Source organism: Trachypithecus francoisi, unplaced genomic scaffold, assembly GCF_009764315.1.
Source record: "Trachypithecus francoisi isolate TF-2019V2 unplaced genomic scaffold, Tfra_2.0 Lachesis_group11, whole genome shotgun sequence".
Taxonomy (NCBI): Eukaryota; Metazoa; Chordata; class Mammalia; order Primates; family Cercopithecidae; genus Trachypithecus; species Trachypithecus francoisi.
In genome coordinates this window covers 78,252,576-78,279,997 of record NW_022681456.1, presented here as the reverse complement: position 1 = coordinate 78,279,997, position 27,422 = coordinate 78,252,576, and the positions used below count along the sequence as shown (strand labels likewise).

Below are 27,422 nucleotides of genomic sequence, written 5' to 3'. Positions count from 1 at the left end.
TTCTGAATTCATTATCTTAGAAAAGTCACCAAACCTTTTTATTTTTTCACGGTAAGAACTCTCAACAAACATGTCTTTCTGAACACTTCCCTTAGGTGCCCCATCCAGGTGCCTGTTATTGGAACAATCATGTCATGTTACTTCATTAGGAGTCCGGCCTCTAGATTGCGAGGCCTTTAAATGGATGATCCCTCCGGTGTCCGGCTGCGCAGTTGGCCCCTGTTCCCAGCACCCTTGGTCTTCTTCCACCTGTCTGCCCCTCCCTGTTCTCCCAGCTTCGGAGGACGACTGGACCGGCTAGACGGGTTTCGCCACCCGACCCAAGTATCCAAGGAAGGGCGCACCCAGCCTCCCCGCCCTAGGTGCAGACACTGCCCACCCGCCGCGGCTCCACTCTACTCCACCCCTGCTCGCTCGACTCTAAACCTATTTCCCCGCCGTAGCTCCGCCCCTCTTCCCTCAGCCCGCCCCTCTGTTACTGGCTTTCGCTCCGCGTTCCCGGTGGAAGAGGTTTTTCCAGGAGAGACCACGCTTCCCCTCAAGCTCCCCAACGGCTCCGCCTTCCCGCCGGAGCCTGACCCTTCCCAGCGTGCCCGGCGATTCCGGCGTGCGAGGCCCTTGGAGGGCAAGGCCCCAGGGCCTGGCTTAGGAGCGCGAGAGGCAGGCTGGGAATTGTAGTTCGAAAGCCCTCGAGGGCGGCTAAAGGCTGGCGGTGGAGAGGACTAGTTTTCCCAGCGTGCCCTGCGCCTCAGCCCGCGCGCTCACAGCTTCTCGCTCTCGCCTGCCTGCCCGCTCCCTTGCTTGCTCGCGCTTTCGCTCGCCCTCTCCTCGAGGATCGAGGGGACTCTGACCACAGCCTGTGGCTGGGAAGGGAGACAGAGGCGGCGGCGGCTCAGGGGAAACGAGGCTGCAGTGGTGGTAGTAGGAAGATGTCGGGCGAGGACGAGCAGCAGGAGCAAACTATCGCCGAGGACCTGGTCGTGACCAAGTATAAGATGGGGGGCGACATCGCCAACAGTGAGTGCGGCCTCGGGGGTCGGGGAATCAAGGCTGACAGGGAAAGGTGCCAGGCTGGCCCCGAAGGGGCTGGAGCGGAGGGGTCATGCGAACTGAGCTACTGAGGGGCCCGCACCAGTCCGCTGGGGGCGGCGTGGTGGGAAGACCCGGTGTCGCGCCTGGGACCTGAGCGGCCAGGCCCAGGCTGAAGTCTATGGAGGTGCGGGTCGGCGACCGGGATGAGCGCAGAGAGGGTAACCTGGCAGGCTCCGACCCGAGGCCGTTTGTTAGGAGGCAAGACGTGTTTTCTCTTGTTCCTATCCTTCATTCCCGATTTCTGCTTCCTCTGATTCTGGCAACGGCGAGGCCACCTCGAAAAGGAAGCGCCCAGCTATTGGCGACAGAAGCGCCCCTCTGTTTTTGTCGCGTCTCCGGGGCGTCAGGAGCCGAGCCGGCACATGTTGCTGGGTCCCCTTGCGGATGGCTGGCCCCCTTCTTCCTCCACTACTGTCCCTGACACCAGCTTCCCCACCACGTGCTTTGCTGGAGCCTTTCCTTCTTCAGCTCTTACCCTGGTGGGGGCCCCCTTCTACCCTTGGGCCAGCTAAGGGGACCGTTGGAGAGCACTCCTGGAGCTTCTAACACAAGTTTTGGAGCTATATATGGCTTTTCTTGAAGTTACTCATTACTACTACCTTTCCAATCTGTGCAGATAGCCTTAGTTAGCATTCACATTTGTTGTTCAAAGTGACTTGACAACTCAAATATTTTGGGGTCTCCGTCTTATCCCAACTAGGCAAGCTTGCGAACATTACTGGAAAAGGGAGGAATGATTTTAGGATTTTCACAAGTCATCCTTATTCCAGCTGTGCTCTAAGGATCTCAGCAGTTGCCTGCCACTCTAGGCGATGTCACTTTCTCTTTTCTCTCTTTCCAGTTAGCCTTTCCATTTTATTTAAAACCCAGTTAGGGAGATAAAAACTGCTTGTCATTGTGTTTTTAAATGGTTTTAACAGCAAAGATGGTGGGGAAGAGGTATTTAGGATGCCTCCCATCCTGTGGGTGAAAATCTGAGTTTTACTGGCTTTCAAAGAATCACCAAAACTGAGATTTCAAAACTCAAACCTGTGCTTTATATCACAGTGGACATTTAGTATAGTACCCTGGTTTTTGGTGCCTTTTAGTATTTGAGATACTAGGGGTTTGAATCAGAAAATCCCTTTCTTACAGTTGATAACTTTGGCCTCGTATTTCTTTGAGATAAGCCATGATCCCCTGAAATGAAACCCAGGGACCTTAGAGTAAGTCCCCTTGGCGTATACACTTGTTTATGAGGAATTAAGTCTACATAGATTGAGATTCCTAACACCTAATTAGAGTGTCTGAGAAAGGAAGGCGGTAACATTTAACAGTGCTTCAGCTTCGAGTCAGCAATTCTGTCTACATTCTTGTCCCTGATGCCTATAAATTTCATCTAGTCTTTCCGTGTATGTGGGGATACCATGGCAAGAACCCTCTGAAGTTCATAACTCTGTCCTGTCACACCAAAGGTAGCATCTTTGGAAAGTCCGAGGCCTTGCCTAGGGAGATGGATTGTATATACCCAGTTGTCACATAATGTAAGGAAGAGAAGGGAATGTTGACCTTTCAGCCTCAGGGCAATGGCACTAGGGAGTATTAAAAACTCTTAAGTTCAACTTCCAGGTATTCCTTGGGAGGTAACTAGACAATGAATACACACAAGGTTGACATGATGGGATTCTATCCTCAGGGGTACTTCGGTCCTTGGTGGAAGCATCTAGCTCGGGTGTGTCGGTACTGAGCCTGTGTGAGAAAGGTGATGCCATGATTATGGAAGAAACAGGGAAAATCTTCAAGAAAGAAAAGGAAATGAAGAAAGGTAAAAAAAAAAAAAAAAAAAAATCCCTCACTAATTTCCTGTTTGACCCTTATTTGGTCCTATATGTTTTTATTTTTTTCACTGTAATGATGCAGTCCCCACCCTGGCTCTGTCTGAGATATTTGGAAATCTGGAATGGCAAGTAGGATACAAGCAGTTTCCTACCTAATACAAACTGATGAAACTTAAGCAAGACCCTGAAAAAAATCCTTCCACTTTTCTGAAGGGCACTAGGGCTTCTGGGAGACAGCAAGGCAGTAGGCTGATGGTTTTTTCTTTACAGGTATTGCTTTTCCCACCAGCATTTCGGTAAATAACTGTGTATGTCACTTCTCCCCTTTGAAGAGCGACCAGGATTATATTCTCAAGGAAGGTGACTTGGTAAAAATGTAAGGTTAAACCGTTTTAAAGCATTTTTCTTTTTTTAAAGCATTTACAAAATGCCAGTTCCTAATGCAGTACACTCTGATCTTGCCTTTCAGTGACCTTGGGGTCCATGTGGATGGCTTCATCGCTAATGTAGCACATACTTTTGTGGTTGGGGTAGCTCAGGTAGGTGGCCTGCTTTTGATCTCTGTTCAGCCCTGCGGGTGGAGGGAATGCACCGCTATTTCCTTCTTATTCCCATCCCCAATCACCACGCAGGTCGAGAGAGTGTCTAGAGAAGCAAAAGGAGAAAGGCTTTTTGTTGTTTTTGTTGTTGTTGTTGTTGTTGTTGTTGCTGTTGCTGTTTTTACCCTCCTGTTCATTGGCTGGCCTTCGTATATGGGTTCACAGATATTAGCCAGATAGCCAGCTGAGTTAACAAACTTTCCAGGAAGATACTGATTGCATGTCCTTATCCACAGGGGACCCAAGTAACAGGGAGGAAAGCAGATGTTATTAAGGCAGCTCACCTTTGTGCTGAAGCTGCCCTACGCCTGGTCAAACCTGGAAATCAGGTAAGCTATTTTATCCAGTTCCAAAGCTTGGTTGAACCAAAGATGCATTAGGCACCTGTTGCTACTCTATATGAAACTACCAACCTCCCCTCTAGACCCCTTATAAAACAGCTTTTTAAAATTAGTTATATTTGGCTGGGCACAGTGGCTTACGTCTGTAATCCCATCACTTTTGGGGGCCAAGGTAGGAGGATAGCTTGAGGCCGGGAGTTCAAGACCAGCCTGGGGAACATGGTGAAACCCCATTTCTACAAAAAATACAAAAATTAGCTGGGCATGGTAATGTGTGCCTGTATTCCTAGCTGCCAGGGAGGCTGAGGTGGGAGAATCACCTGAGCCTGAGAGATTGAGGCTGTGGTGAGCTATGATCATGCAACTGCACTCCAGCCTGGGCAACAATGAAACCCTGTTTCACAAAAGAAAAAGGAAAAATAAGCATTTGCTGTCCCCACAAAACAGATTAGAATGCCATGTAAAAAAGGATAAACACTGAACTTAACATTATAGGCATGTGGTGGCACATACCTATAATCCCAGCACTTTGGGGGCCAAGGTGGGAGGATTGTTTGAACCCAGGAGTTTGAGACCAGCTTGGGAAACATAGCGAGACCCGTCTCTGCAAAAAGAAAAAAGAAAACCCAGGTTTGTGACCAAGTTCTTTCACTTAGACATTTAACCTGGGGCAAATCATTTAACTGAGACTCAGTTTCCTTGTCTTCTAGATTGGGATATACATCTGCCCTGTTCACTTGCAAAATTTATTGAAGTAGACCATCTTTGTGAAAGCACGGGGTAAAATGATATGCAATACACCTGGTCCTTGGCTTGATGCCACATTCAGTAGAAGCTATGCTTTGAGTACCCATACAGCCATTCTGGTTTTCATTTTCCATGTAGTATTTAGTAAATTACATGAGATATTCAACACTATTATAAAATACACATATGTTAGATAATTCTGCCCAACTGTAGGATAATGTTTTTTAAGTACTCTGAGCACATTTAACATAGGCTAGGCTATGATGTTAGGTAGGTTAGGTGTATTAAATGCATTTTTGACTTAGTGATATTTTCAACTTATGATGAGTTTTTTTGAGATATAACCCCATTGCAAGTTGGGGAGCATCTGTATAAAGTATTTTTAGATTGCAGGGATAATCAAACTATGAAACGAAAAACCAGTGAATAAGTATCATTGGGACTTGACAGAGGATATTAGAAGGCTCAGTTCTGCCAGGTTCGGTGACTCATGCCTGTAATCCCAGCACTTTGGGAGGCTGAGGTGGGCGGATCACGAGGTCAGGAGATCGAGACCATCCTGGCCAACATGGTGAAACCCTGTCTCCACTAAAAATACAAAAATTAGCTGGGCGTGGTGGTGCATGTCTGTAATCCCAGCTACTCGGGAGGCTGAGGCAGGAGAATAGCTTGAACCCAGGAGGCAGAGGTTGCAGTGAGCCGAGATCACGCCACTGCACTCCAGCCTGGCAACAAAGTTAGACTCCATCTCAAAAAAAGAAAAAAGAACGCTCAGTTCTTTTATGCTTCTTATTCTCATTGTAGAGAACTTATTAGCTCCTGATATCTCACCTTTCGTTTGATGTTGTACTTCTAGAACACACAAGTGACAGAAGCCTGGAACAAAGTTGCCCACTCATTTAACTGCACACCAATAGAAGGTGAGAACAGATAACAGGGTTGAGGGTCTAAGAATGAGTGGCTTTGCCGGGCGCGGTGGCTCACTCCTGTAATCCCAGCACTTTGGAGGCCAAGGCAGACGGATCACCTGAAGTCAGGAGTTTGAGACCAGCCTGGCCAACATGGTGAAACCCCGTCTCTACTAAAAATACAAAAATCAGCTGGGCGTGGTGGCGTGCGCCTGTAATCCCAGCTACTTGGGAGGTTGTGGCGAGACTTGAACCCGGGAGGCGGAGGTTGCAGTGAGCTGAGATCGCGCCATTGCACTCCAGTCTGGGCAATAAGAGCGAAACTCCATCTCAGAAAAAAAAGAAAAGAATGAGTGGCTTTGCAGAATTGCCCCCTTGAAGATCTATCTGGCTATAACCCAGTCTAAGCCAGAAATCTCAGAGCCCTGTGTTTCCATAACCAGGTAGTTTTCTCACTGCCTACCCCTTCAAACTACTGAAGTAGGTAGATTCGGAAACCTTTTGGGATACTGGATAGCTCGTTCCATGGGTTGTGTCCTGTCTACAGGTATGCTGTCACATCAGTTGAAGCAGCATGTCATCGATGGAGAAAAAACCATTATCCAGAATCCCACAGACCAGCAGAAGTAGGTGCCAACCCTATTCATCACCTTCTATCACCAGACTAGTCATCAGGTTTTTTTCTATACTCCCAACTGAATCTTGTCTACCCTTTACTCCATGCTTTCAGGAGTGACCTGTTGCTCTTAATATTTCCTTTCTCTAGGCTGGGTGTGATGGCTCACGCCTGTAATCCCAGCACTTTGGGAGGCTGAGGCGGGTGGATCACCTGAGGTCACGAGTTCGGAACCACCCTGACCAATATGGCGAAACCCTGTCTCTACTAAAAATACAAAAATGAGCCAGGCGTGGTGGTGTGTTCCTGTCGTCTCAGCTACTTGGGAGGCTGAGGCAGGAGAGTTGCTTGAACCTGGGAGGCGGAGGTTGCAGTGAGCTGTGATTGCGCCACTGCACTCCAGGCTGGGTGACAGAATGAGACTCTGTGTCCAAAAAAAAAAAAAGTTCCCTTTCTCTCTATTCCTTTTAGGAAGGACCATGAAAAAGCTGAATTTGAGGTACATGAAGTATATGCTGTGGATGTTCTCGTCAGCTCAGGAGAGGGCAAGGTGAGGAGAGTACCAGAGTTGGCAAAGAGGGGTGACTGAGAGTGTTCACCAGACCAAATGTTACTTAAATTACTCTTTCAGGCCAAGGATGCAGGACAGAGAACCACTATTTACAAACGAGACCCCTCTAAACAGTATGGACTGAAAATGAAAACTTCACGTGCCTTCTTCAGTGAAGTGGAAAGGCGTTTTGATGCCATGCCGTTTACTTTAAGGTACTACACTTAGCAATGATAGTACGTGGAACCAGTCTGACTCGCAGACCATACACCCAGGAACACTTTTTCCTCTCCCTTCCTGCCTAGACTTGTAGCGTGCACGTGCTCACTCCCTCCCTCTCTCTCCCCATCTCCTTCTCACTGAAGGTAACGTAAAAGAGCAATCCTAAGCATGATTTCTGCCTGAGGGTAGGAGCTATTTTAAAATATGAGCAAAATGGTAAGACTTGATGGGGAGTTAAGGATACCTCTGAATATCATCTTCCCTGCCAGAGCATTTGAAGATGAGAAGAAGGCTCGGATGGGTGTGGTGGAGTGCGCCAAACATGAACTGCTGCAACCATTTAATGTTCTCTATGAGAAGGAGGGTGAGTTCTAAAAAGAGCTTCACTTTGGATTCCCTGATTATATGATATCCTTCCTATAAATTCAGAAGAGCTAAGTATGACAGAGGAACTTTTTATCAAAACACATCTTCATTTTTGCCATAGGTGAATTTGTTGCCCAGTTTAAATTTACAGTTCTGCTCATGCCCAATGGCCCCATGCGGATAACCAGTGGTCCCTTTGAACCTGACCTCTACAAGTCTGAGATGGAGGTCCAGGATGCAGAGCTAAAGGTTAGTGTGGAATAGAAGGTGGTGAATACGTACATGGTACCTGCCTGGAAGTGAGGGCTAAATGCCGGCAAAATCCTGAAGAGAGCTACAGTACTGAAAGTAACCCTTTGTTTTCAATTTCCTCTACATTCCTCAAAATTTTTTTCCTTCTTCCTGTTTTCCAGGCCCTCCTCCAGAGTTCTGCAAGTCGAAAAACCCAGAAAAAGAAAAAAAAGAAGGTGTGTTATTACGATCATCCTTCTCTGTTAGGGTGAACCTGATCCCTCTTTCTCCCATGGTGTTAGGTTGTAGTGGGATACGGATGTTTGTACAGATGCTCCTCAACTTAATATGATAGGACTTTATCCCAGTAAACCCATCATAAATTGAAAATACTGTAAGTCAAAATGGATTTTAAAATATATATATATATTTTTAAGAGACAGGGTCTCAAACTCCTGGCCTTGAACAGTCCTCCCACCTCAGCCTCCCAAACTTGAGATTACAGGCATGAGCCACCATGCCCAGCCTTGTTTTGGCCAGGCACAGTGGCTCACACCTATAATCCCAGCACTTTGGGAGGCCAAGGCGGACAGATCACCTGAGGTCGGGAGTTTGAGATCAGCCTGACCAACATAGAGAAACCCCGTATCTACTAAAAATACAAAATTAGCTGGGCGTGGTGGCACATGCTTATAATTCCAGCTACTCGGGAGGCTGAGGCAGGAGAATTGTTTGAACCTGAACCTGGGAGGCAGAGGTTGCAGTGAGCCGAGGTCGCACCATTTCTGCTGGACAACAAGAGTGAAACTCCGTCTCAAAAAAGAATATCTCACTCTGTCACCCAGGCTGACATGTAGTGGCATGATCATAGCTCACTGTAGCCTCACGCTCCTCCTGGGTTCAAGTGATCGTCCAGCCTTAACCTGCTGAGTAGCCACCACCATGCCTGACTCAAAATGGATTTGATATACCTTAACCTACCATGAACCTCATAGCTTAGCCTGGCCTACCTTCAGTGTGCTCAAAACATTTATTGAACAAATTATCATGTATTGAAATATCCATATTGCTTTCACACCATCGTGAAGTTCAAAAATCACAGGTTGACCATTATAAGTCAGAGACCTGTATATCTTTATTTCAGCTGTGACCCGGAGGACTGAGATAACTTTTTTTTTTTTTTTTTTTTTTTTTTTTTTTTTTTGAGGCGGAGTCTTGCTCTGTCGCCCAGGCTGGAGTGCAGTGGCGGATCTCAGCTCACTGCAAGCTCCGCCTCCCGGTTTACGCCATTCTCCTGCCTCAGCCTCCCGAGTAGCTGGGACTACAGGCGCCCGCCACCTCGCCCGGCTAGTTTTTGTATTTTTAGTAGAGACGGGGTTTCACCGTGTTAGCCAGGATGGTCTCGATCTCCCGACCTCGTGATCCGCCCGTCTCGGCCTCCCAAAGTGCTGGGATTACAGGCTTGAGCCACCGCGCCCGGCCGGACTGAGATAACTTTATGGCTGGGTGTAGTGGTTCACACATATAATCCCAACAGTTTGGGAAGCCTAGGCAGGAGGATCACTTGAGCCCAGGAGTTCAAGATCAGCCTGGGCAACATGGTGGCATGTGCCTATAGTCCCAGCTACCTGGGAGGCTGAGGTGGAAGGATCACCTGAGCCCAGGGAAGTTGAGGCTACAGCGGGCCATGTTGTACCACTCTACTCCAGCCTGGACGACAGAGTGAGACTGTCTCAGAAAAAAAAAAAAAAACACTTTTATCTCTGGTCCCAGACACTACCCGCAAATAGTTAGACACTGACATGTCTTCTCCCTCTCCTTTTCTTGCATATAGGCCTCCAAGACTGCAGAGAATGCCACCAGTGGGGAAACATTAGAAGAAAATGAAGCTGGGGACTGAGGTGGGTCCCATCTCCCCAGCTTGCTGCTCCTGCCTCATCCCCTTCCCAACACACCCCAGACTCTGTGAAGTGCAGTTCTTCTTCTCCACCTAGGACCGCCAGCAGAGCGGGGGTCTCCCTGCCCCCACCCCAGTTCCCCAACCCACTCCCTTCCAACAACAACCAGCTCCAACTGACTCTGGTCTTGGGAGGCGAGGCTTCCCAACCACGGAAGACTACTTTAAATGAAAAAAAGAAATTGAATAATAAAATCAGGAGTCAAAATTCATCGTCTTCAAGCCCCTCTTTCTAGCCTTTTCTACTACTATGCTTGGTCAAGGTTTGTGCCCTACTACAGAACAGGGCTAAATTAGCCATCACCACTGAAAACTCAGCCGAATTTTTTTATACCACTCTGATGTCAGCATTTTTCCATCTGTTTGGGGCTTTTTCCTCTTTTTTCCATTCTCCCCAAGTATTTTATCTGGCTTCAAAATTAGGAGGATTATTTTTCAGATTGTTTTTATTCAGTGTGGCCGATTCCTCATCTGATTCAGGGTGTCCAGTCAGGCCCCTCCCATTTTAGGAGCTGGAGCCTTCATTTATGAAGAGATTCTCATCTATGAAATGGATCCTCATTTGTAAATCTTTTTTCTTCCATTTTCACAAAGCTGTAAAGAAATAATCCATCTGAACCTTACCCTTTTCTCTGGAGTCAGTGGGGTCTTTCCTCACTCCATCTTACACAAACCTGAGCTGGAAGCTCAACTGGTTTTGTCCCTGTTTGAAATATTGTGATCTCCCTCCCTTGAAAGAAAAACCAAGAACCAGAGGAGTAGACTGACTGAAGATACAACTCCTGGCTTTCTGAAGCTATGGACTTGGATTGGATTGCTGGGGGTTTGTAGAGAAAGGTGACAAATTTCAGTACCTCTGGCATGCTGGAAACTAGGGCTCCCACTAACTTATGAGGTTTTTAAACACATTGAAAATGACATGACATTAAAATAAATTTGGATTTGCTCATAATGATGTGCTTTGTATGCTGCTCTTATTTGATGGGGATGGGGAGAATGTCAGTTGTAGTATTGGAACTGTTCCTCCACAGTGCCATGCTCTGCCTTCCCAAACCGAGCAATGTCTTGACTTGCAGAAGACACAAATCCTAGAATCTTTGATGACATAGTAAGTTATCTGCTGGAGTTGGGTGATGTAATTTTCTAAGTAGAAACAGTCCTCACTGCTAAGATTTGTTTGGGGCTAGGACACTTAATGTGTACTGCAAAAACAGCACTGCAAGTGTTTATTTTGAATTCAGGAAGCCAGGAAGAATGTCTGGTACACTAGTTTTCAGGGCCAGACTGAGGTCAGATGGGTAATTGGTTTATCTTACTGCATGTCAGGCATTGCTAAGCTAGAGATAATACAAGTGAACAGAACTGAACACAGGACAAATGTCTAATGACGTATATCCACCATTAAAATAGTGGTTTCAGTGCCCTAAAAATCCTCTGTGTTTTGCCTGTTCATCCCTCTCTCCTTGCTTACACATTTGTCCAAAGGCAAAGCATGTACAATGCCAAGAGTGAACCGTAGTGTAAACTAAACTATGGATTTGGGGTGATAATGGTATATCAACGTAGGTTCAATTGTTAACAAATGTACCACTCTGGCAGGGTGGAGGGATGTTTATAAAGGGGGAGGCTATATGTGTGGGAAATGTCTAACCTTCCTCAATTTTGCTGTGAACCTAAAACTTCTAAAAAATTAAGTCTTTTTTTTAAAAATATACTAATAATGTTTATTGAGGGAATCAGGATAAAACTAAAATAACAGACTTAAAGTACGTAAGAAAGAGGGGTAATTGAAGTGAAAGCATTTTTTTTTTTTTTTTAGGTAGACAGGAAGTAGAATTTATTGGTGAGTATTAAGAGGGGGCAGCACAGTGGAAGCCCTCGTGAGTGCAGGGCCTGCCACTTGTCCAGAGCGCCACGATTGGGAACGTACTTGACCCATCTGGGATGAGCCACTTCTCAGCCACCATGTCTTCAAATTCATTGGCATTGAACTTGGTGAAGCCCCACTTCTTTGAGATGTGGATCTTCTGGCGGCTGGGGAGCTTGAACTTGGCCCTGCACAGGGCCTCAATCACATGCTCCTTGTTCTGCAGCTTGGTGCGGATGGATATAACTTGGCCAATGTGAACCCTGGCCACAGTGCCCTGGGGCTTTCCAATGGCACCTCCCATGCCTGTTTGGAGCCTACACTGGGGTAGTGCAAGGTCAGAAACATGAACATCCATCTGAAAGGACTGTCTCCAAGGTCCCTTAGAGCAACCCATACAACAAACAGGCTGCATCACTACCAGGGAAGCTGCTGTTTGCAGCCATTGCACACTGGGCCCCCATGAGGAAAGGAACTCAGTCGGCTTAATTGGCTGCAGGAAATTAAGTCTATTAAAAAAAAAAAAAAAAAAAAACGGTCAAGTGCTCATGCCTGTAATTCCAGCACTTTGGGAGGCCGAGACAGGCAGATCACCCGTGGTCAGGAGATCAAGACCAGCTTCACCAACATGGTGAAACTCCATCTCTACTAAAAATACAAAAAGCTGGGCTTAGTGGCAGGCGTCTGTAATCCCAGCTACTTGGGAGGCTGAGGCAGGAGAATTGCTTGAACCCAGGAGGCGGAGGTTGCAGTGAGCCAAGATCATGCCACTGCACTCCAGCCTGGGTGACAAGAGTGAGACTCCGTATCAAAAACAAAACAAAATTTCCCTCAAAGAGCTTATAGACCAGTTGGCAATCATCAGTTGAAATCTTGGTGGAATCGATACAAAATAATTCTGAAGGGATTTTTTTTGTTTCAAAAAACTTGTCATATATGTTTGGGTGGTGGCAATACTAGAACTACTTAGAAGGAACCTAATTTTAAAAACGTTTTTCAGGGATTCAAAGTGAAATGCTGTAGAATATAATAAAGGGAAACCACAAAAAAAGAGGGATTGTAACAATCACATACAAAATGTTACAGTATTTTAAACTATAAGATGAAGTCTCTCTAGGGAAAGGGTTCTTTTTCATCCCCCATTAACTCAAAACTTTCCTGTAGCCAAATAGGGGATCTGGTTGTTTTCCAGTGCTTCTCACCTGAGCATACAATCAAACTGGGAAGTTCTTTATCTTAACACCAAATGTCATACTTTCCCTAGATTTGGCTAATTTTTTCCCTATGTCCATTGGTTCGCTCTTCACCCCTAGAGAATCACTGCATAGGTCACTGCAGCCTCGACTTCCTGGGCTCGAGATTCCCCCACCTCAGCCTCCCAAAGTGCTGGGATGATCGCGCCCGGCCCGCTGACGTATTTTCTGAACAAATGATGCATTGTAGCCAGGAATCTCTAGTGATATTTTCCTTCAGGCTTCGTGAGGAAAGACCATAGTCAGCTATTTTATTCTTGAAGTTTAGGAAAAAGAATTGCTCTATCTTAAACAGTGAAAGGATATTTTTTGAAGTATGGAAGCTTTCCCGAATCCCCACTTTATATCTTCCTATGTTCTGAAATCTTAGGACCTTCGATGGTTCCGGAATCGAATCACCCTGAAGCAATTTATTTTAGAAAATAAGGCAAACCGGCTGGGCGTGGTGGCGCATGCCTTTAATCCCAGCACTTTGGGAGGCCGAGGCGGGCGGATCGCTTGAGCTCAGGAGTTCGAGACCAGCCTGGGCAACACGGCGAAACCTCGTCTCTACTAAAAATACAAAAATTAGGCAAGTGGCGCGCGCCTGTTGTCCCAGCTGCTCGGGAGGCTGAGACGGGAGAATCGCTTGAACCCAGGAGGTAGAAATTGCGATGAGCCAAGATCCCGTCACTGCACTCCGGCCTGGGTGACACAGTGAGATCCTGTCTCAAAAAAGAAAAAAAGAGAAAAGAAAAGAAGGGAAACCAGTAAAACAAGAATTTCTGTACAGTTCGCGCCTATCCATAGCAAAATGGAGGACTTCTCCAGGGAACTTGCAATCTCCAGGGAACTGCAACTCCCAAGAAGCAATGCGAGGGAAGGTGGCGGTTACTACTTTTTCCCCGTGGGCACCTCTCGGTCCAATATTGGAAAGAAGTGCTAACGTTTAAATAACAGCGCCCTCATACTAAATCTGGGGGGGAATTGGTAACTCGAAAACCAAATACTCAGTCTTCAGAGAGAACTAACTCAACCTACTCCTCCTCAATAGGGTCCGAAAACCATTGTTACGCCCATTGGGTAACCCCGCCCCTGGGGAAAAGCGGTGGAAAGCGGAAGTGACGACACCCGGCGCTCCATTAAATAGCCGTAAACGGAACCGCCGCTTTCTCTCGGCCTTAGCGCCATTTTTCTGGGTGAGTGTGTTTGGTTCCTGTGATCGGATTCCGTGTACAATCCGTAGACATCTGACCTCGGCACTTACCATCATCACACCAAACTAACTGTAGCCTTTCTCTCTTTCCCTGTAGAAACCTCTGCGCCATGAGAGCCAAGGTGAGCAGTTCCTGGTAGTAAGCTTGGGAGGTAGGAGTTGGCGATTAGTATGGGGAGACTAAGGCAAGTCCGCCATACCTCCTGAACTACTGGGTTTCAAGGGTACCAAGAGCTGGTGGGAGAGGAAAAGTAGTAGTTTGTAAGAGAGCTAGCGGTTAAGTGCTATCGGTAGAGAGGGTGCGAATAGAAAAGGGTGGAATTCTGATTTTATGTAGCGAGGGTGTCCAAGTTACTGATGTAGTTGCTACGACCAATCTCATACTTGGTTAAGAATCTGCCCGGTTCTAAAGAGTGCATTTCATATCCCTCCTAAGCCTACTAATAAGCTTTATCTCTCTTTTTTTAAAAAAAATTATCTGCTGCTTGTGAACGGTTTGCTAGTGGAGGAAGAAGCGAATGCGCAGGTATGTTGGAGACTTGGCCAGCCCAGGAGGAGGGAAGTTCCTTGGACAAAACTTAGGAGAAACATTTGGTTTGGAAATCTTAAAAGATCTTTAGGAGAAAAATGTTGGAGTGTTTTCTTCCTAGAGCAAAGGATAGAACAGAGGACGATAGAACCGTAGTGCTTGTTCATTTTACCACCTCATGTTATGTGCACGTTTGATTTTATGTGGGAGGGAGAGAACTCTGGTTTGAGAATAGGTATATTCCATTCCTGTGTCTGCTTTTCAGGCTGAAGCGCAAAAGAAGAAAGATGAGGCAGAGGTCCAAGTAAACCGCTAGCTTGTTGCATCGTGGAGGCCACAGGAGCAGAAACATGGAATGCCAGGCGCTGGGGATGCTGGTACAAGTTGTGGGACTGCATGCTACTGTCTAGAGCTTGTCTCAATGGATCTAGAACTTCATCGCCCTCAGATCGCCGATCACCTCTGAGACCCACCTTGCTCATAAACAAAACTGCCCATGTTGGTCCTCTGCCCTGGACTTGTGACATTCTGGACTATTTCTGTGTTTGTGGCCGAGTGTAACAACCCTAAAATAAATCACCTCTTCCGCTCTTTTAGCTGAAGAATTAAATCGTCTTGTCTATTATGTTTTTTATGGTTCCATCGGGTGGGGGTTTTCTATCACTACAGTTTGCCTTTGCCCTGTCACTACCTGTGCTATGGAGGATATCAAAGGCAACAGCCCGGGTTATGTGGTGTGGTTTGCATCTCGGTGGAGCTGGATGGAATATGATATATCTCTGGAGGCAGGTTTTAGATTTCGCGGGTCATTTGGGGCCAATGCTGGTACCGCCCCTACTTTCCAGGAGGCCTGCTTTGACGACTACTGCTTAGTAGAGTATGTCGCGCGTTTGGGTTAGGTTGCCATGGTGACACGCAAAGCGTGGTGGGAACTTCCTGCGGCATGTCGCACGCATACTTTGTACACCATAGAGTATGGTTCCGGGTCTGGTAGCTAGAGCGTCACTTCTTCCGCAGGAAGCGGAAGAGCGATCGGGTGGGCGGCTCTTTGTCGAAGCTAGAGGACCGGCAGGCGGCAGCAGCAACTACGGCGGCGGCGGCAGGTGAGGGAGGCGGGAGACTTAGGTGGAGGCCGCGCCCGGAGGGGAGGAGTCGGGGCCGGCCCAGCGACTGGGCTCGGCCGGGCCACACAAGGACCCCCAGAACCGAGCTGGCTCGTCCTCACACCCCAGGGCAGTGCCCCTTTTCTGACTGACCCCGCATCGCGAGCAAACGCCAGCTTCGTGACGTCACAACCCTGCCCATCCCCTCAGCTTGATGACACCTGGAGCCCCAGCTCCCCGCTTCACTTCGCGCGCCCTTAGTGTCCCTTTCACGTAGCCCACGGCTGAGCGCCAGCGGCACTGCACGGAACCTGCCAAGCTAGAAGACTTGCTGCGGGAAAACTCCTAGGACTTTTTTTCGCAAACTCTAGGGTGTTGGGAAGCGTCACAATCACTGCCTCCAAGTCTAATCGGCCATCCCACTGCACTGTCAGGCGCTGCCCTTTTAAGGTTCCTCACTAGCCATTACTAACTCCAACCCTTAGCCGGGCTCTGACCCTCACATCCTCTTTCATCTTGATGCAGGGCGTCCCGCACCCTTTGTTCACTCAGAGCTAGTTTTCCAACCCATGCTCCCAGTCCTTCCGAATTAGTTTTATCTCTTACTCTTCTTACTGGCCGCTTCTCCCTTGGACAGGTGAAGTTCAGTTTGAACCCTGAGAAAATCCTGACGTTCCCAAAGAAAATCCTTTGCCGTTTTGTCAGGTTTCTTTCTTGTGACAACCACCCCATAGTCCTCCACTCTTACCCCTCCTTCCACCCAAGTCTCTGTTTTTTTCCTGCTCAGAACCCAGCAGTGATGTGGAGGTGGAGACCCACAGGAGCCCCGGACTTCACCTGAGCTACCTCAGGTATCAATTCTGGGAGAGTTGGGTGGGGAGGAGCATCATATCTAATTATCTGCTGCTGGTGCGACTTGCAACGTGAGCCAGGTTTGGATAGATGGCATTTGTACTTCACCTGGTCATTCCCCTTTACTAAAAGTTTGTATCTTTTACCACTTCTTTCCTTGATTGCTTCTATTATTCTGGGACTATCTCCCTTTAGAGGAGGAGGATACTCTTACAGATTCTCATGTAACTGTGGTCTCTGGTTTGGTTCATTCATTTTAGGGAGATCTAAAGGCAAAGTCACAGCAGTGGGGTGGGGTAGGTCAAGGCCAAAGTAATCAGGAAAAATTCCCTTATGCCCAAAGGGAACAATGTGAAGTTTTCCTATTTCAGCAGCAGGGGGAGCCTGAACACCGCATAGGAAAGGCTTGGGAGGTCAGACACGTGGTAGCAGGGACTCCAGGTCTTACTAGGGGTGGAGAGAGGGGAGGGCTAGAACCAGGGCAGTGGACTGACATTCCAAAGCTCTCTTGGGAAATAGGAGACTTAAAAAGCTTTTATGGAGTCTATAAATAAAGAGGATTTTTATGGGTTGAGGAATGGTGTGGCTGGATGTCAGTGGGATCTTCACAAAGGGGAGTAGGAAGGGGGTGGAGAATGGGGAAAGGTCACTTGTTCCTGTGAAATTAACTCCTTCCCACCTTGACCTTATCACAAATGGTTAGCCCTGGAAATCTAGAAGTGGAGATTCTAACTTAGAACTGCTACCCTGAAATAGAGGGGGCTGACCTCTCTGCCGCTGACAGTGATGATGGGTAGGAGGGAATACTAAAATATGACAAGTTTTGAGACTCCCCTCAAGCTGGTGACACCAGTCTCTTCACCCAGGATTTCTTGGCTTCTAGAGATTTGATATGTACAGAGCCCTCACCTGAGGAAAAGGAAAAGGGGTTGAGGAAGTTTTGTTACCATCTTCTACAACCCTAATAGCTCAGTAGCCCATCTTGGGCACTATTCCCAGTTTCCTCCCAGCCTGTTCAGATACTGACTGCAGTTTTAATTTCACTTCCACAACTTTAATAAGGTCAGCTCAGAAGGAAAGATGAAATCCAACACTGTTTTTTCCCTGCTTCCTCCTGGGCCTATCGTCATTAGTGAAATTAGGTGGCTTCACCCCAACTCCTTCCCTCCTCTGTTAGCAAGGCAAGTGTGAATCATTCTGACCCAGACCAGGTGCACAAAAGCCTGGGCGGGACTTTTGATGAGTCAGACATTTCAGCCAGAATTCTTATCCCTTAGATTCTCCATCTCTAAAGCCATTGCCCCTCTGGGCTGCCTGCTCTATAGTCAGGAAGAGTGGGATCTCCCTGGAGGACTCCTGTTTAATACAGTTCTCCTCTTTTGTAGTGGTCACCAAGAGTGGCAAGATAAAGAAAACCCTGAGTTGGGCGGGACCAGGATGCCTGACCGGGACAGCTATGCCAACGGTACCGGGAGCAGCGGTGGAGGCCCTGGAGGTGGTGGCAGCGAGGAGGCCAGTGGGGCAGGGACAGGCAGTGGCGGGGCCAGCTCAGATGCCATCTGTAGAGACTTCTTGAGGAATGTGTGCAAGCGAGGCAAGCGTTGCCGATATCGCCACCCAGACATGAGCGAGGTGTCCAACTTGGGGGTGAGCAAAAACGAGTTCATCTTCTGCCATGACTTCCAAAACAAGGAGTGTAGCCGCCCAAATTGCCGTTTCATCCATGGCTCCAAGGAGGATGAGGATGGCTATAAGAAGACAGGAGAGCTTCCCCCACGGCTGAGGCAGAAAGTAGCAGCTGGCCTTGGCCTTTCACCGGCAGACCTACCAAATGGCAAGGAGGAGGTCCCTATCTGCCGTGACTTTCTCAAGGGTGACTGTCAGAGAGGAGCCAAGTGCAAGTTCCGTCACCTGCAGCGGGATTTTGAGTTTGATGCTCGGGGTGGAGGAGGCACTGGTGGGGGCTCAACAGGCTCAGTCCTCCCAGGACGACGTCATGACCTCTATGATATCTATGACCTTCCTGACAGGGGCTTTGAGGACCATGAGCCAGGCCCAAAACGCCGGCGAGGTGGATGCTGCCCCCCTGATGGCCCTCATTTTGAGTCATATGAATATAGCTTGGCTCCACCGCGAGGGGTGGAGTGCAGACTGCTAGAGGAGGAGAATGCCATGCTCAGGAAGCGGGTAGAGGAGTTAAAGAAGCAGGTCAGTAACTTGCTGGCCACCAATGAGGTATTACTGGAACAAAATGCTCAGTTCCGCAATCAGGCCAAGGTCATAACCCTGAGCTCCACTGCACCAGCGACTGAGCAGACTCTGGCCCCCACTGTGGGCACTGTCGCTACTTTTAACCATGGCATTGCCCAGACTCACACTACTCTCAGCAGCCAGGCTCTACAGCCTCGTCCAGTGTCCCAGCAAGAACTGGTGGCCCCTGCTGGAGCTCCAGCGGCTCCCCCAACTAATGCTGCACCTCCTGCTGCTCCACCACCCCCACCCCCACACTTGACCCCAGAGATCACGCCACTGTCAGCTGCCCTGGCTCAAACAATTGCCCAGGGAATGGCACCCCCACCTGTCTCCATGGCTCCTGTGGCGGTATCTGTGGCTCCTGTGGCCCCTGTGGCTGTATCGATGGCCCAACCCTTGGCAGGAATCACAATGAGCCACACCACCACTCCCATGGTGACTTACCCTATCGCTTCCCAGAGCATGCGCATCACGGCCATGCCACACTGATGGGGCTAATGGACACTCCCCTGGTATAGCCTCCCAGGGCTGGGGTCAAGGGGCCCTTGTCCACTTGCCTAGCCCTCCCCAGCCCTGTCTGAAGGGCTCCCTTGAGAACTAGGACAAGAGACTACAAGGAGTATGTTCTGAGGAGGGGTTGGGTTGGTGTATTTTCTCTCACCTCCCTTTTATGAGGGTCCTCTTGTCCATCTTCAAGCCTCACAGTGGGGGCTTGCAGAGGAATGCAGACTGAAGCCAGCAGAGAGGAAGGACTGACTGAAGGGCTGTGTCCTTTTATGGGAATTTGGGAACATCCCTCATCTTGTCCTCTCTTCTGCACAGCACAGGTTCCAGCACTGGTTTTGGAAGAAAAAAATACCCTGCCCAGAGGGAAAGCCAGGAAAGATTGGGAAGTGGGTGGTTAGGAGAGAAGGCCTGACAGGAGCCTTCAGACAATTTGGGTCCTAGTTGGTTGGGTTGGACAATAAAGGAATTGCTTCTGGGCCCTGGGAAGGCTGGGACCATAGTGCTCCAGCCCAAACACTAGGGAAGCATTCATTACCCTAGTTTGGCCTGAAAATCCATAGGGCAGGGCCCACTACTTTCCAAAGAAATAAAAGAACAATTATTTTTAACAAATGGAGGCAGTGAAAATTTGCTTAGATATTCTGTGTGGAAGATGGGAGCAGTAAATAGATCTCATGCCAAAATGGGATAAAGACCCCAGCCTCACATAGCTTTAGTAAGATAGATAGAAGCCAGTGAAGGGTAGGGACCCAGAACAAGACCAAATGGGGCTTTGGGGAAGGCACTTTATGGGGCAAAAGCTTTGGAGCCACCTAGTCTAGTTTAAAAATAGTCCCATCTGTTTCTGGTCTCTGTCGGTATGTGCTATTCCCAGGTTGCCTTAGTAACCAGGGCTCCTAGGGTCATTTAGCGGGGCAGGCAGTAAGGAGGGCGTATTTGCTGAGAAATGGGGATGGGATGTTACATAGTTGACAGGTCCTTATTCAAACAGCAGGACAGGTGGAGTTGATGGCAGTTAATGTCCCTCCTACGCCAGCCCTTCTTCAGTGGCCAGTTCCTTAAGCCTTCAAGGCTTGGGAGGTCTGGGAAAAGAGTCCTTCTAGGGACACAAGGCTTAGGGTCCATCCCTTTCCTCTGTCTCCACATAGGACCAGAAGTTTTAAATCTGCTTAAGTCAGTAAGGCCAGGGGCCCCAATAGTCAAACCTCAGTTCCTCTTCAGCTCACGGCTGATGTAGGGAAAACAACTCAGGTGTCTAGTTTAATGGGACAGATTTGGGGGTAGAGAGTGATCCTGGATTGTGTTCCCCTTCATTATATCTCCTGCTACCTCTTGCTGTTTTGTCTGGTTGATCACTCAGGTCACATCTGGGATTGCAGATGGTGGGCTAGGTCAAGGCCAGTCATTAAAAAGCCTAAAGACAAAGTGGGCTAACATTGTTTGTGGATTTTAGAAGCAACACATTGATAAGCTTAATGTTGTTTTTTGGGGCACAATTTTTTTTTTTTTTTTTTTTTTGAGATGGAGTCTTGCTCAGTTGCCAGAAGACTGGAGTATAATGGCACAATCTCAGCTCGCTGCAACATGCGCCTCCTGGGTTCAAGCGATTCTCTTGTGTCAGCCTCCTGAGTAGGTGGGACTACAGGCGCCCCCCACCAAGCCCAGCTAATTTTTTTATTTTTAGTAGAGACGGGGTTTCATCATGTTGGCCAGAATGGTCTCGATCTCTCGTGATCCACCCGCCTCAGCCTCCCAAAGTGCTGGGATTACAGGTGTGAACCACCGTGCCCAGCAATTCTAAACTATTAAAAGAGATGGCTTACAAGCATTTAGAGAAGAATGTAACAATAGATACCAACATGAATTATCAGTCAAATCTTGACTGACTGTATTTCCTCCTTGCCAAGTTATCTCCAAAGAGGTAGATTTGGAAACTTTAGACATTATATGTCTTGTATGTATTTACTCCAGCTAAAGACCACCAAGAATACACCTGGTAATTGAGCAAGTTGGGTTTAATGCTCATTGCAGTGAGAGGGAGGGCTCACCATTGAGAATACGTGGTGTGTCTCAGCATGAGGGTGTTAGGAAGGACTTAGAGGACTTAGACTTTGGTTAAGTGATTTTGGGGAAGATTCAAGAAAGTGGGTGTTTTTATGGGTTGGGTGCTGTTAAGGGAAGCAAGGATAACTCTATGATTGGGTAGCTTGTCTAGAAGAAGGGCAGACAAGTGAACCTAAGCTGCAGTCGATGAAGTCACTAGCTGGGAAAGGGGATGTTTGCTGTTTTGTGGTTTGCACACTGACCTTGTTTTGTGCTTAAACAAAATTGTCAAGTGATTTTGTTTTTTGTCTCACTTCATCACAGTCACTGAGTGATCTTGTCCAATGCTGGTGTTTTGTGAGATTGTGTCCAAGAGAACTGCTGACCTCAAATAGAAGAGAACTTTTGGACACAAACACATGTAGCTTACAGGTGCTACCCGTGAGCACCAGGTCAGCCCTAACAGCTCTGAAGGCTGGCTGTGTCAGGCCAGTTCCCCGATTACAGGAGCTGCTTTCCTCTCACCTGCTAAGTCATCACAGATAAGAGGAAAATTACGGGTCAGTTAATAGTAGCATTTTTTCCTTTCAAATGGCTCTGGTTAAAAAATAATAAGGCCGGCCGGGCGCGGTGGCTCAAGCCTGTAATCCCAGCACTTTGGGAGGCCGAGATGGGCGGATCACGAGGTCAGGAGATCGAGACCATCCTGGCTAATACAGTGAAACCCCGTCTCTACTAAAAACTACAAAAAACTAGCCGGGTGACGTGGCGGCGCCTGTAGTCCCAGCTACCCGGGAGGCTGAGGCAGGAGAATGGCGTGAACCCGGGAGGTGGAGCTTGCAGTGAGCTGAGATCCGGCCACAGCACTCCAGCCTGGGTGACAGAGCGAGACTCTGTCTCAAAAAAAAAAAAAAAAAAAAAAAAAAAAAAAAAAAAAGGCCGGGTGCGGTGGCTCAAGCCTGTAATCCCAGCACTTTGGGAGGCCGAGACGGGCGGATCACGAGGTCAGGAGATCAAGACCATCCTGGCTAACACGGTGAAACCCCGTCTCTACTAAAAAATACAAAAAAACTAGCCGGGGGAGGTGGCGGCGCCTGTAGTCCCAGCTACTCGGGAGGCTGAGGCAGGAGAATGGTGTAAACCCAGAGACGGAGAGCTTGCAGTGAGCTGAGATCCGGCCACTGCACTGCAGCCTGGGCGACAGAGCAAGACTCCGTCTCAAAAAAATAATAATAAGAAGAAGAAGAAGAAGAAAATAGTAGCATTTGGTGGAATCAAACTGAACATTTGTCCTTAGTGTTGGTTAGTGCATTTTTTTTTTTTTTTTTGAGACGGAGTCTAGCTCTGTCGCCCAGGCTGGAGTGCATGGAGTGCAGTGGCGCGATCTCGGCTAACTGCAAGCTCCGCCTCCCGGGTTTACGCCATTCTCCTGCCTCAGCCTCCCGAGTAGCTGGGACTACAGGCGCCCGCCATCTCACCCGACTAGTTTTTTGTATTTTTTAGTAGAGACGGGGTTTCACCGTGTAGACCAGGATGGTCTCGATCTCCTGACCTCGTGATCCACCCGTCTCGGCCTCCCAAAGTGCTGGGATTACAGGCTTGAGCCACCGCGCCCGGCCGGTTAGTGCATTTATGTTGGAGAAATCTCTTCTCTAGCGATAAGCCCAAGAGCTGTGTTTTATTATAAAAAGAAAAAACCCAACTTGGGTAAACATAAAAAGCCCATTTATCAACAGTAACACAGGAAGAGCTAAATAATATTCAAAGTGTCTGTAACTTGGATTGACTAAAACACTGGAGCACTCTCACACTAAAAAATTGCTTAAATCTTGAGCTTGTCAGGGGAACAATGTTAGAGATCTATATGAGCAATAATTCACATGAGAACAACCTGGGACTTCCAGTTGGCTGCAAAAAAATAGAATCTTAGCCCTCAATGTGTCCATTTATAAATATTTATTAAGAGCATGCTATGTTCTAGGCATCTTTCTAGGAGGCTCCATAAGGGCAGTAGAACCTTGGTAATGGATTATAAATACAGCAGTCTATGTTCTGCGTTAAGTATAACCACTTAGTAGTGTGTTCTTCTAAATGTAATATTTAAAGAGGGCCATTGACAAACCATTGTGGTTTGCTGGGAAAAAGAAAAGGCTGGCAAGAGAAAGCTTCAAATAGAAGTCTACAAATATTTGAAGGGCTGCCCAGTGGAGGAAGGTCCTGTTTGCTACACAGGAAATAAAAAGGGAGTTCTAGAATAATGGCTAACATTTTTTTTTTGTTTTTTGTTTGTTTTTTTGTTGTTGTTGTTCTTGTTGTTGTTGTTTTGAGACGGAGTCTCGCTCTGTCGCCCAGGCTGGAGTGCAGTGGCGCGATCTCAACTCACTGCAAGCTCCGCCTCCCAGGTTTACGCCATTCTCCCGCCTCAGCCTTCCGAGTAGCTGGGACTACAGGCGCCCACCATCTCGCCTGGCTAGTTTTTTGTATTTTTTTGGTAGAGACAGGGTTTCACCATGTAGGCCAGGATGGTCTCGATCTCCTGACCTCGTGATCTGCCCGTCTTGGCCTCCCTTTAAAGTGCTGGGATTACAGGCTTGAGACACCGTGCCTGGCCTGTTTGTTTTGTTTTGAAACACAGTCTCACTGTGTCGCCCAGTCTGGACTGCAGTGGCGCGATCTCCACTCACTGCAAGCTCCACCTCCACGGTACATGCCATTCTGCCTCAGCCTCCCAAGTAGCTGGGACTACAGGTGCCCGCCACCATGCCTGGCTATTTTTTTTTTTTTTTTTTTTTTTGTATTTTTAGTAGAGACGGGGGTTTCACCGTGTTAGCCAGGATGGTCTCGATCTCCTGACCTCATGATCCGCCCGCCTCGGCCTCCCAAAGTGCTGGGATTACAGGTGTGAGCCACCGCGCCCGGCCAGCTAACATTCGTTGACTGCTTAATGTAAGCCAAGGCTCTGTGCTAGGCACTTTACATGCAACATCTCACTGACTCAAGGGGTACTATTATTGTACCCATTTTACAGAGGAGAAAGCAGGCTTAAAAAGTAACCTGCCCAGGGTTCTGCAAGTAAGGAATGGGGCTAGGAATCTATTCAGGCAGTCTGACTCCAGACTGGACATAAAAAAGTTCTAATGATATAGCCATCCAACAAAGGGATCATTACCTGGCAGTTTTTTGTTTGTTTTTTTTTTTTTTTTTTTTTTGAGACAGAGTCTGGCTCTGTCGCCCAGGCTGGAGTGCAGTGGCCGGATCTCAGCTCACTGCAAGCTCCGCCTCCCGGGTTTACGCCATTCTCCTGCCTCAGCCTCCCGAGTAGCTGGGACTACAGGCGCCTGCCACCTCGCCCGGCTAGTTTTTTGTATTTTTAGTAGAGACGGGGGTTTCACTGTGTTAGCCAGGATGGTCTCGATCTCCTGACCTCGTGATCCGCCCGTCTCGGCCTCCCAAAGTGCTGGGATTACAGGCTTGAGCCACCGCGCCCGGCCCGTTTGTTTGTTTTTTGAGACGGAGTATCACTCTTGCCCAGGCTGGAGTGTAGTGGTGTGATCTCGGCTCACTGCAACCTCCACCTCTTGGGTTCAAGTGATTCTCCTGCCTCAGCCTCCCAAGTAGAGTATCTGGGATTATAAGGTGCCTGCCACCATGCTTGGCTAATTTTTGTATTTTCAGTAGAGGGGGTTTTGCCATGTTGACCAGGCTGGTCTTGAACTCCTGACGTCAGGTGATCCGCCTGCCTTGGCCTCCTGAAGTGCTGGGATTACAGGGTGAGCCACTGCGCCTGGCTTGGCAGTAACTTCTGAGGAATAAAGAATACAGAAGGAATTTCCTCAAATCTTGTTGCCTTTCCATCTTTGTGAGCTGAGATCAGAGTACCGTATCTCACCCTCTGCCTCTTGGAGGCGATTATGGTTTACATATAAATGCAGATTGCAACTCCAGGAAGTTTATTCTCTCTCCTCCTGTAGGCCTCATGCTGTAAGACACTTCCTCTAGGCCCGGCGCGGTGGCTCAAGCCTGTAATCCCAGCACTTTGGGAGGCCGAGACGGGCGGATCACGAGGTCAGGTGATCGAGACCATCCTGGCTAACACGGTGAAACCCCGTCTCTACTAAAAAATGCAAAAAAAAAAAAACTAGCCGGGCGAGGTGGCGGGCGCCTGTAGTCCCAGCTACTCGGGAGGCTGAGGCAGAAGAATGGCGTAAACCCGGGAGGCGGAGCTTGCAGTGAGCTGAGATCCGGCCACTGCACTGCAGCCTGGGCGACAGAGCAAGACTCCGTCTCAAAAAAAAAAAAAAAAAAAAAAAGACACTTCCTCTAACAAATGGCCATCCCTTCCTGTTGTCCACTTACTGCTTATCACCACCAGGTGGCACCTGGGCAGCAGAATTGTCAGTGGGCGGGGACACACCCTGTTTACTTGTGTTGGTAACTAACTGCATTGCAGCTGCTGATCCGGTGGCTCCTGGGCCCCAGCCGGGACAAGACCTTCCTGAGGATGAAATTTTATCCCCTATATAATTTCTGATGATCTGGATGAGGTGAGGAAGGAAGAAGTTTGGAAAGGAACATCCATAGGTCATCCTTTCCATTCGCCCATCCTCAGGAACCTCCTCCCCTACTCCAGTGCTTGGCAAATTTCAGTTTATATAGAGGTTTCTCTCTCAGGAGTTTCATCCATGTTCCTGCTGTAGTTCTGCTTTATCAGTTGGTGAGCAGATCACTCATAATTCCTCCAAGTTCCTTGTTTCCTTTTCTACCTGCTCACCTCTGGGAATACGGAGGATGTAGGAGAGAAAATATTGGTTTTTTTTTTTTTTTTTGAGGCAGAGTCTTGCTCTGTCGCCCAGGCTGGAGTGCAGTGGCCGGAACTCAGCTCACTGCAAGCTCCGCCTCCCGGGTTCCCGCCATTCTCCTGCCTCAGCCTCCGGAGTAGCTGGGACTACAGGCGTCCGCCACCTCGCCCGGCTAGTTTTTTTTTTTTTTTTTTTTTTTTTTTTGTATTTTTTTAGTAGAGACGGGGTTTCACCGTGTTAGCCAGGATGGTCTCGATCACCTGACCTCGTGATCCGCCCGTCTCGGCCTCCCAAAGTGCTGGGATTACAGGCTTGAGCCACCGCGCCCGGCAATATTGTTTCTTAAATAGTTCTGCAAACTGAATGAAGCATTTGAGATACTACTGGCCCTAGGGAAGTAGAGAAAAGGAAGTGAAAAAATTTAAGTGATAGAGGCTGGGCAGGGACAGGTTTTAAGCAGCTCTGGTAAACACAGGCTGATGAAATCAATGCCCTGCAGAACCAGATAAAATTTATCAGCTGCAGGCCTCATCCTGTAAGACACTTCCTCTAAGAAATGGCTAGTTTCTCCCCAATGATCAACCCCAGTTCTGCTGCTGCATCTGACAGATTTACATAATATGCCCCATATATACTGCATAAAAAGGTAATCATCTTATGACCAACACTTCCGTCATCAACGTCCACTTAGCCTAGTACCTAGATCCCAGGACAACACTCTACCTCTAAGGCCAGTTAACTAGTAACAATAGTCATCGGTGTACCCTGTACTTTTCCTTCCTAAACCTACACAGTACACTGTGGGACTGCATTAGTTCTGTACCTGACTGGCAAACCTTCCTTCTAACTCAGGCAAATGTGAAAGGGAATTGTCTTTCCCTCACTCTTGATCCCTCATTTTAGTGTCCTAGAAGTTCCTCAGGGTCAGAAAATTCTTGGAAAATGTAATAATTTGCGCTGCCTCCCTCCCTTTTGGAGCCAACTAGTCTTACACCCATCCTCTATGATAGAGATGACTTACTAACTCTTGGAAATTTCCAAAAAGAAATAAAGCCTCACTTTCTATTCACTCCTCTGCTTTTTTCCCCACTTTCCCTGAAGGCTGGATTATCTCAACTCTATAATTCTCTGACTCTCCAGTTTTGTTTTCTCCAGGGTCAGTCGTTACACCACACAAACAAGGTAGGGGATTGGGGACAGGATAGACAGGGTCAATCTTCAAACACTTTCATTCCAAATACGATCGTATCCTTTCCTTTTGTAAAGGCAGGCAGGAAAAAGCTGAAGGATAAGGAATGTGCTTAGAGTATGAAAACTAAAAGTCGGCAAAAGAATATATACATATCCCAGACCAAATCCTGCCAAACTGTCCGAATGAGTAGAGGGAAATCCTGACGCTCCACAACCCCGCAGCTTCGCAACTTGGGCTTTCTCCAAAACCAAGAAATTGGCGGTGCGGCTCTGCATGACGTCATACCACAGGCACTCCAATCCCACGTGGGGGAGCTCTTGGTCCCGCCTCTCCTGGAATGGTGCACCACGCCTTCTCCTCTTTATTACCAATCGAATGCCGCC

At 48.0% G+C, this 27,422-nt stretch overlaps 2 protein-coding genes, 1 long non-coding RNA gene, 1 other non-coding gene and 1 pseudogene across 5 annotated transcripts; 3 read left to right on the top strand and 2 right to left on the bottom strand.

Annotated features, from left to right (window-relative positions):
* The first annotated feature begins 515 nt into the window (after positions 1–515).
* Positions 516–10,398, top strand: PA2G4 (proliferation-associated 2G4). Its single transcript, XM_033221727.1, has 14 exons — positions 516–1,017; positions 2,768–2,896; positions 3,180–3,285; positions 3,379–3,448; positions 3,745–3,837; positions 5,453–5,516; positions 6,052–6,130; positions 6,592–6,670; positions 6,752–6,885; positions 7,162–7,256; positions 7,380–7,507; positions 7,672–7,725; positions 9,324–9,390; positions 9,484–10,398. Exons 1-13 carry the CDS (start codon positions 930–932, stop codon positions 9,387–9,389), a joined length of 1,185 nt encoding a protein of 394 aa, XP_033077618.1. The 5' UTR covers positions 516–929; the 3' UTR covers position 9,390; positions 9,484–10,398.
* An 863-nt stretch (positions 10,399–11,261) lies between these two features.
* On the bottom strand, positions 11,262–11,837 carry LOC117090860 (annotated as a pseudogene).
* LOC117091217 lies at positions 11,679–11,812 on the bottom strand. Its single transcript, XR_004440325.1, has one exon. It is a non-coding gene; the product is annotated as a small nucleolar RNA SNORA70 (small nucleolar RNA).
* Positions 11,838–13,630: 1,793 nt separating the features above from the next.
* On the top strand, positions 13,631–14,900 carry LOC117089951. The gene is made up of 4 exons (XR_004439816.1): positions 13,631–13,744; positions 13,859–13,883; positions 14,265–14,287; positions 14,556–14,900. It is a non-coding gene; the product is annotated as an uncharacterized LOC117089951 (long non-coding RNA).
* Positions 14,901–15,233: 333 nt separating this feature from the next.
* On the top strand, positions 15,234–19,617 carry ZC3H10 (zinc finger CCCH-type containing 10). Of its 2 annotated transcripts, none has more exons than XM_033221723.1 (3): positions 15,234–15,393; positions 16,181–16,244; positions 17,631–19,617. In XM_033221723.1, exon 3 carries the CDS (start codon positions 17,683–17,685, stop codon positions 18,985–18,987), a length of 1,305 nt encoding a protein of 434 aa, XP_033077614.1. In that variant the 5' UTR covers positions 15,234–15,393; positions 16,181–16,244; positions 17,631–17,682; the 3' UTR covers positions 18,988–19,617. The 2 variants fall into 2 exon arrangements, with proteins under 2 accessions (XP_033077614.1, XP_033077615.1); XM_033221724.1 differs by lacking the exon at positions 15,234–15,393 and adding an exon at positions 15,417–15,843.
* Positions 19,618–27,422: the final 7,805 nt, after the last annotated feature.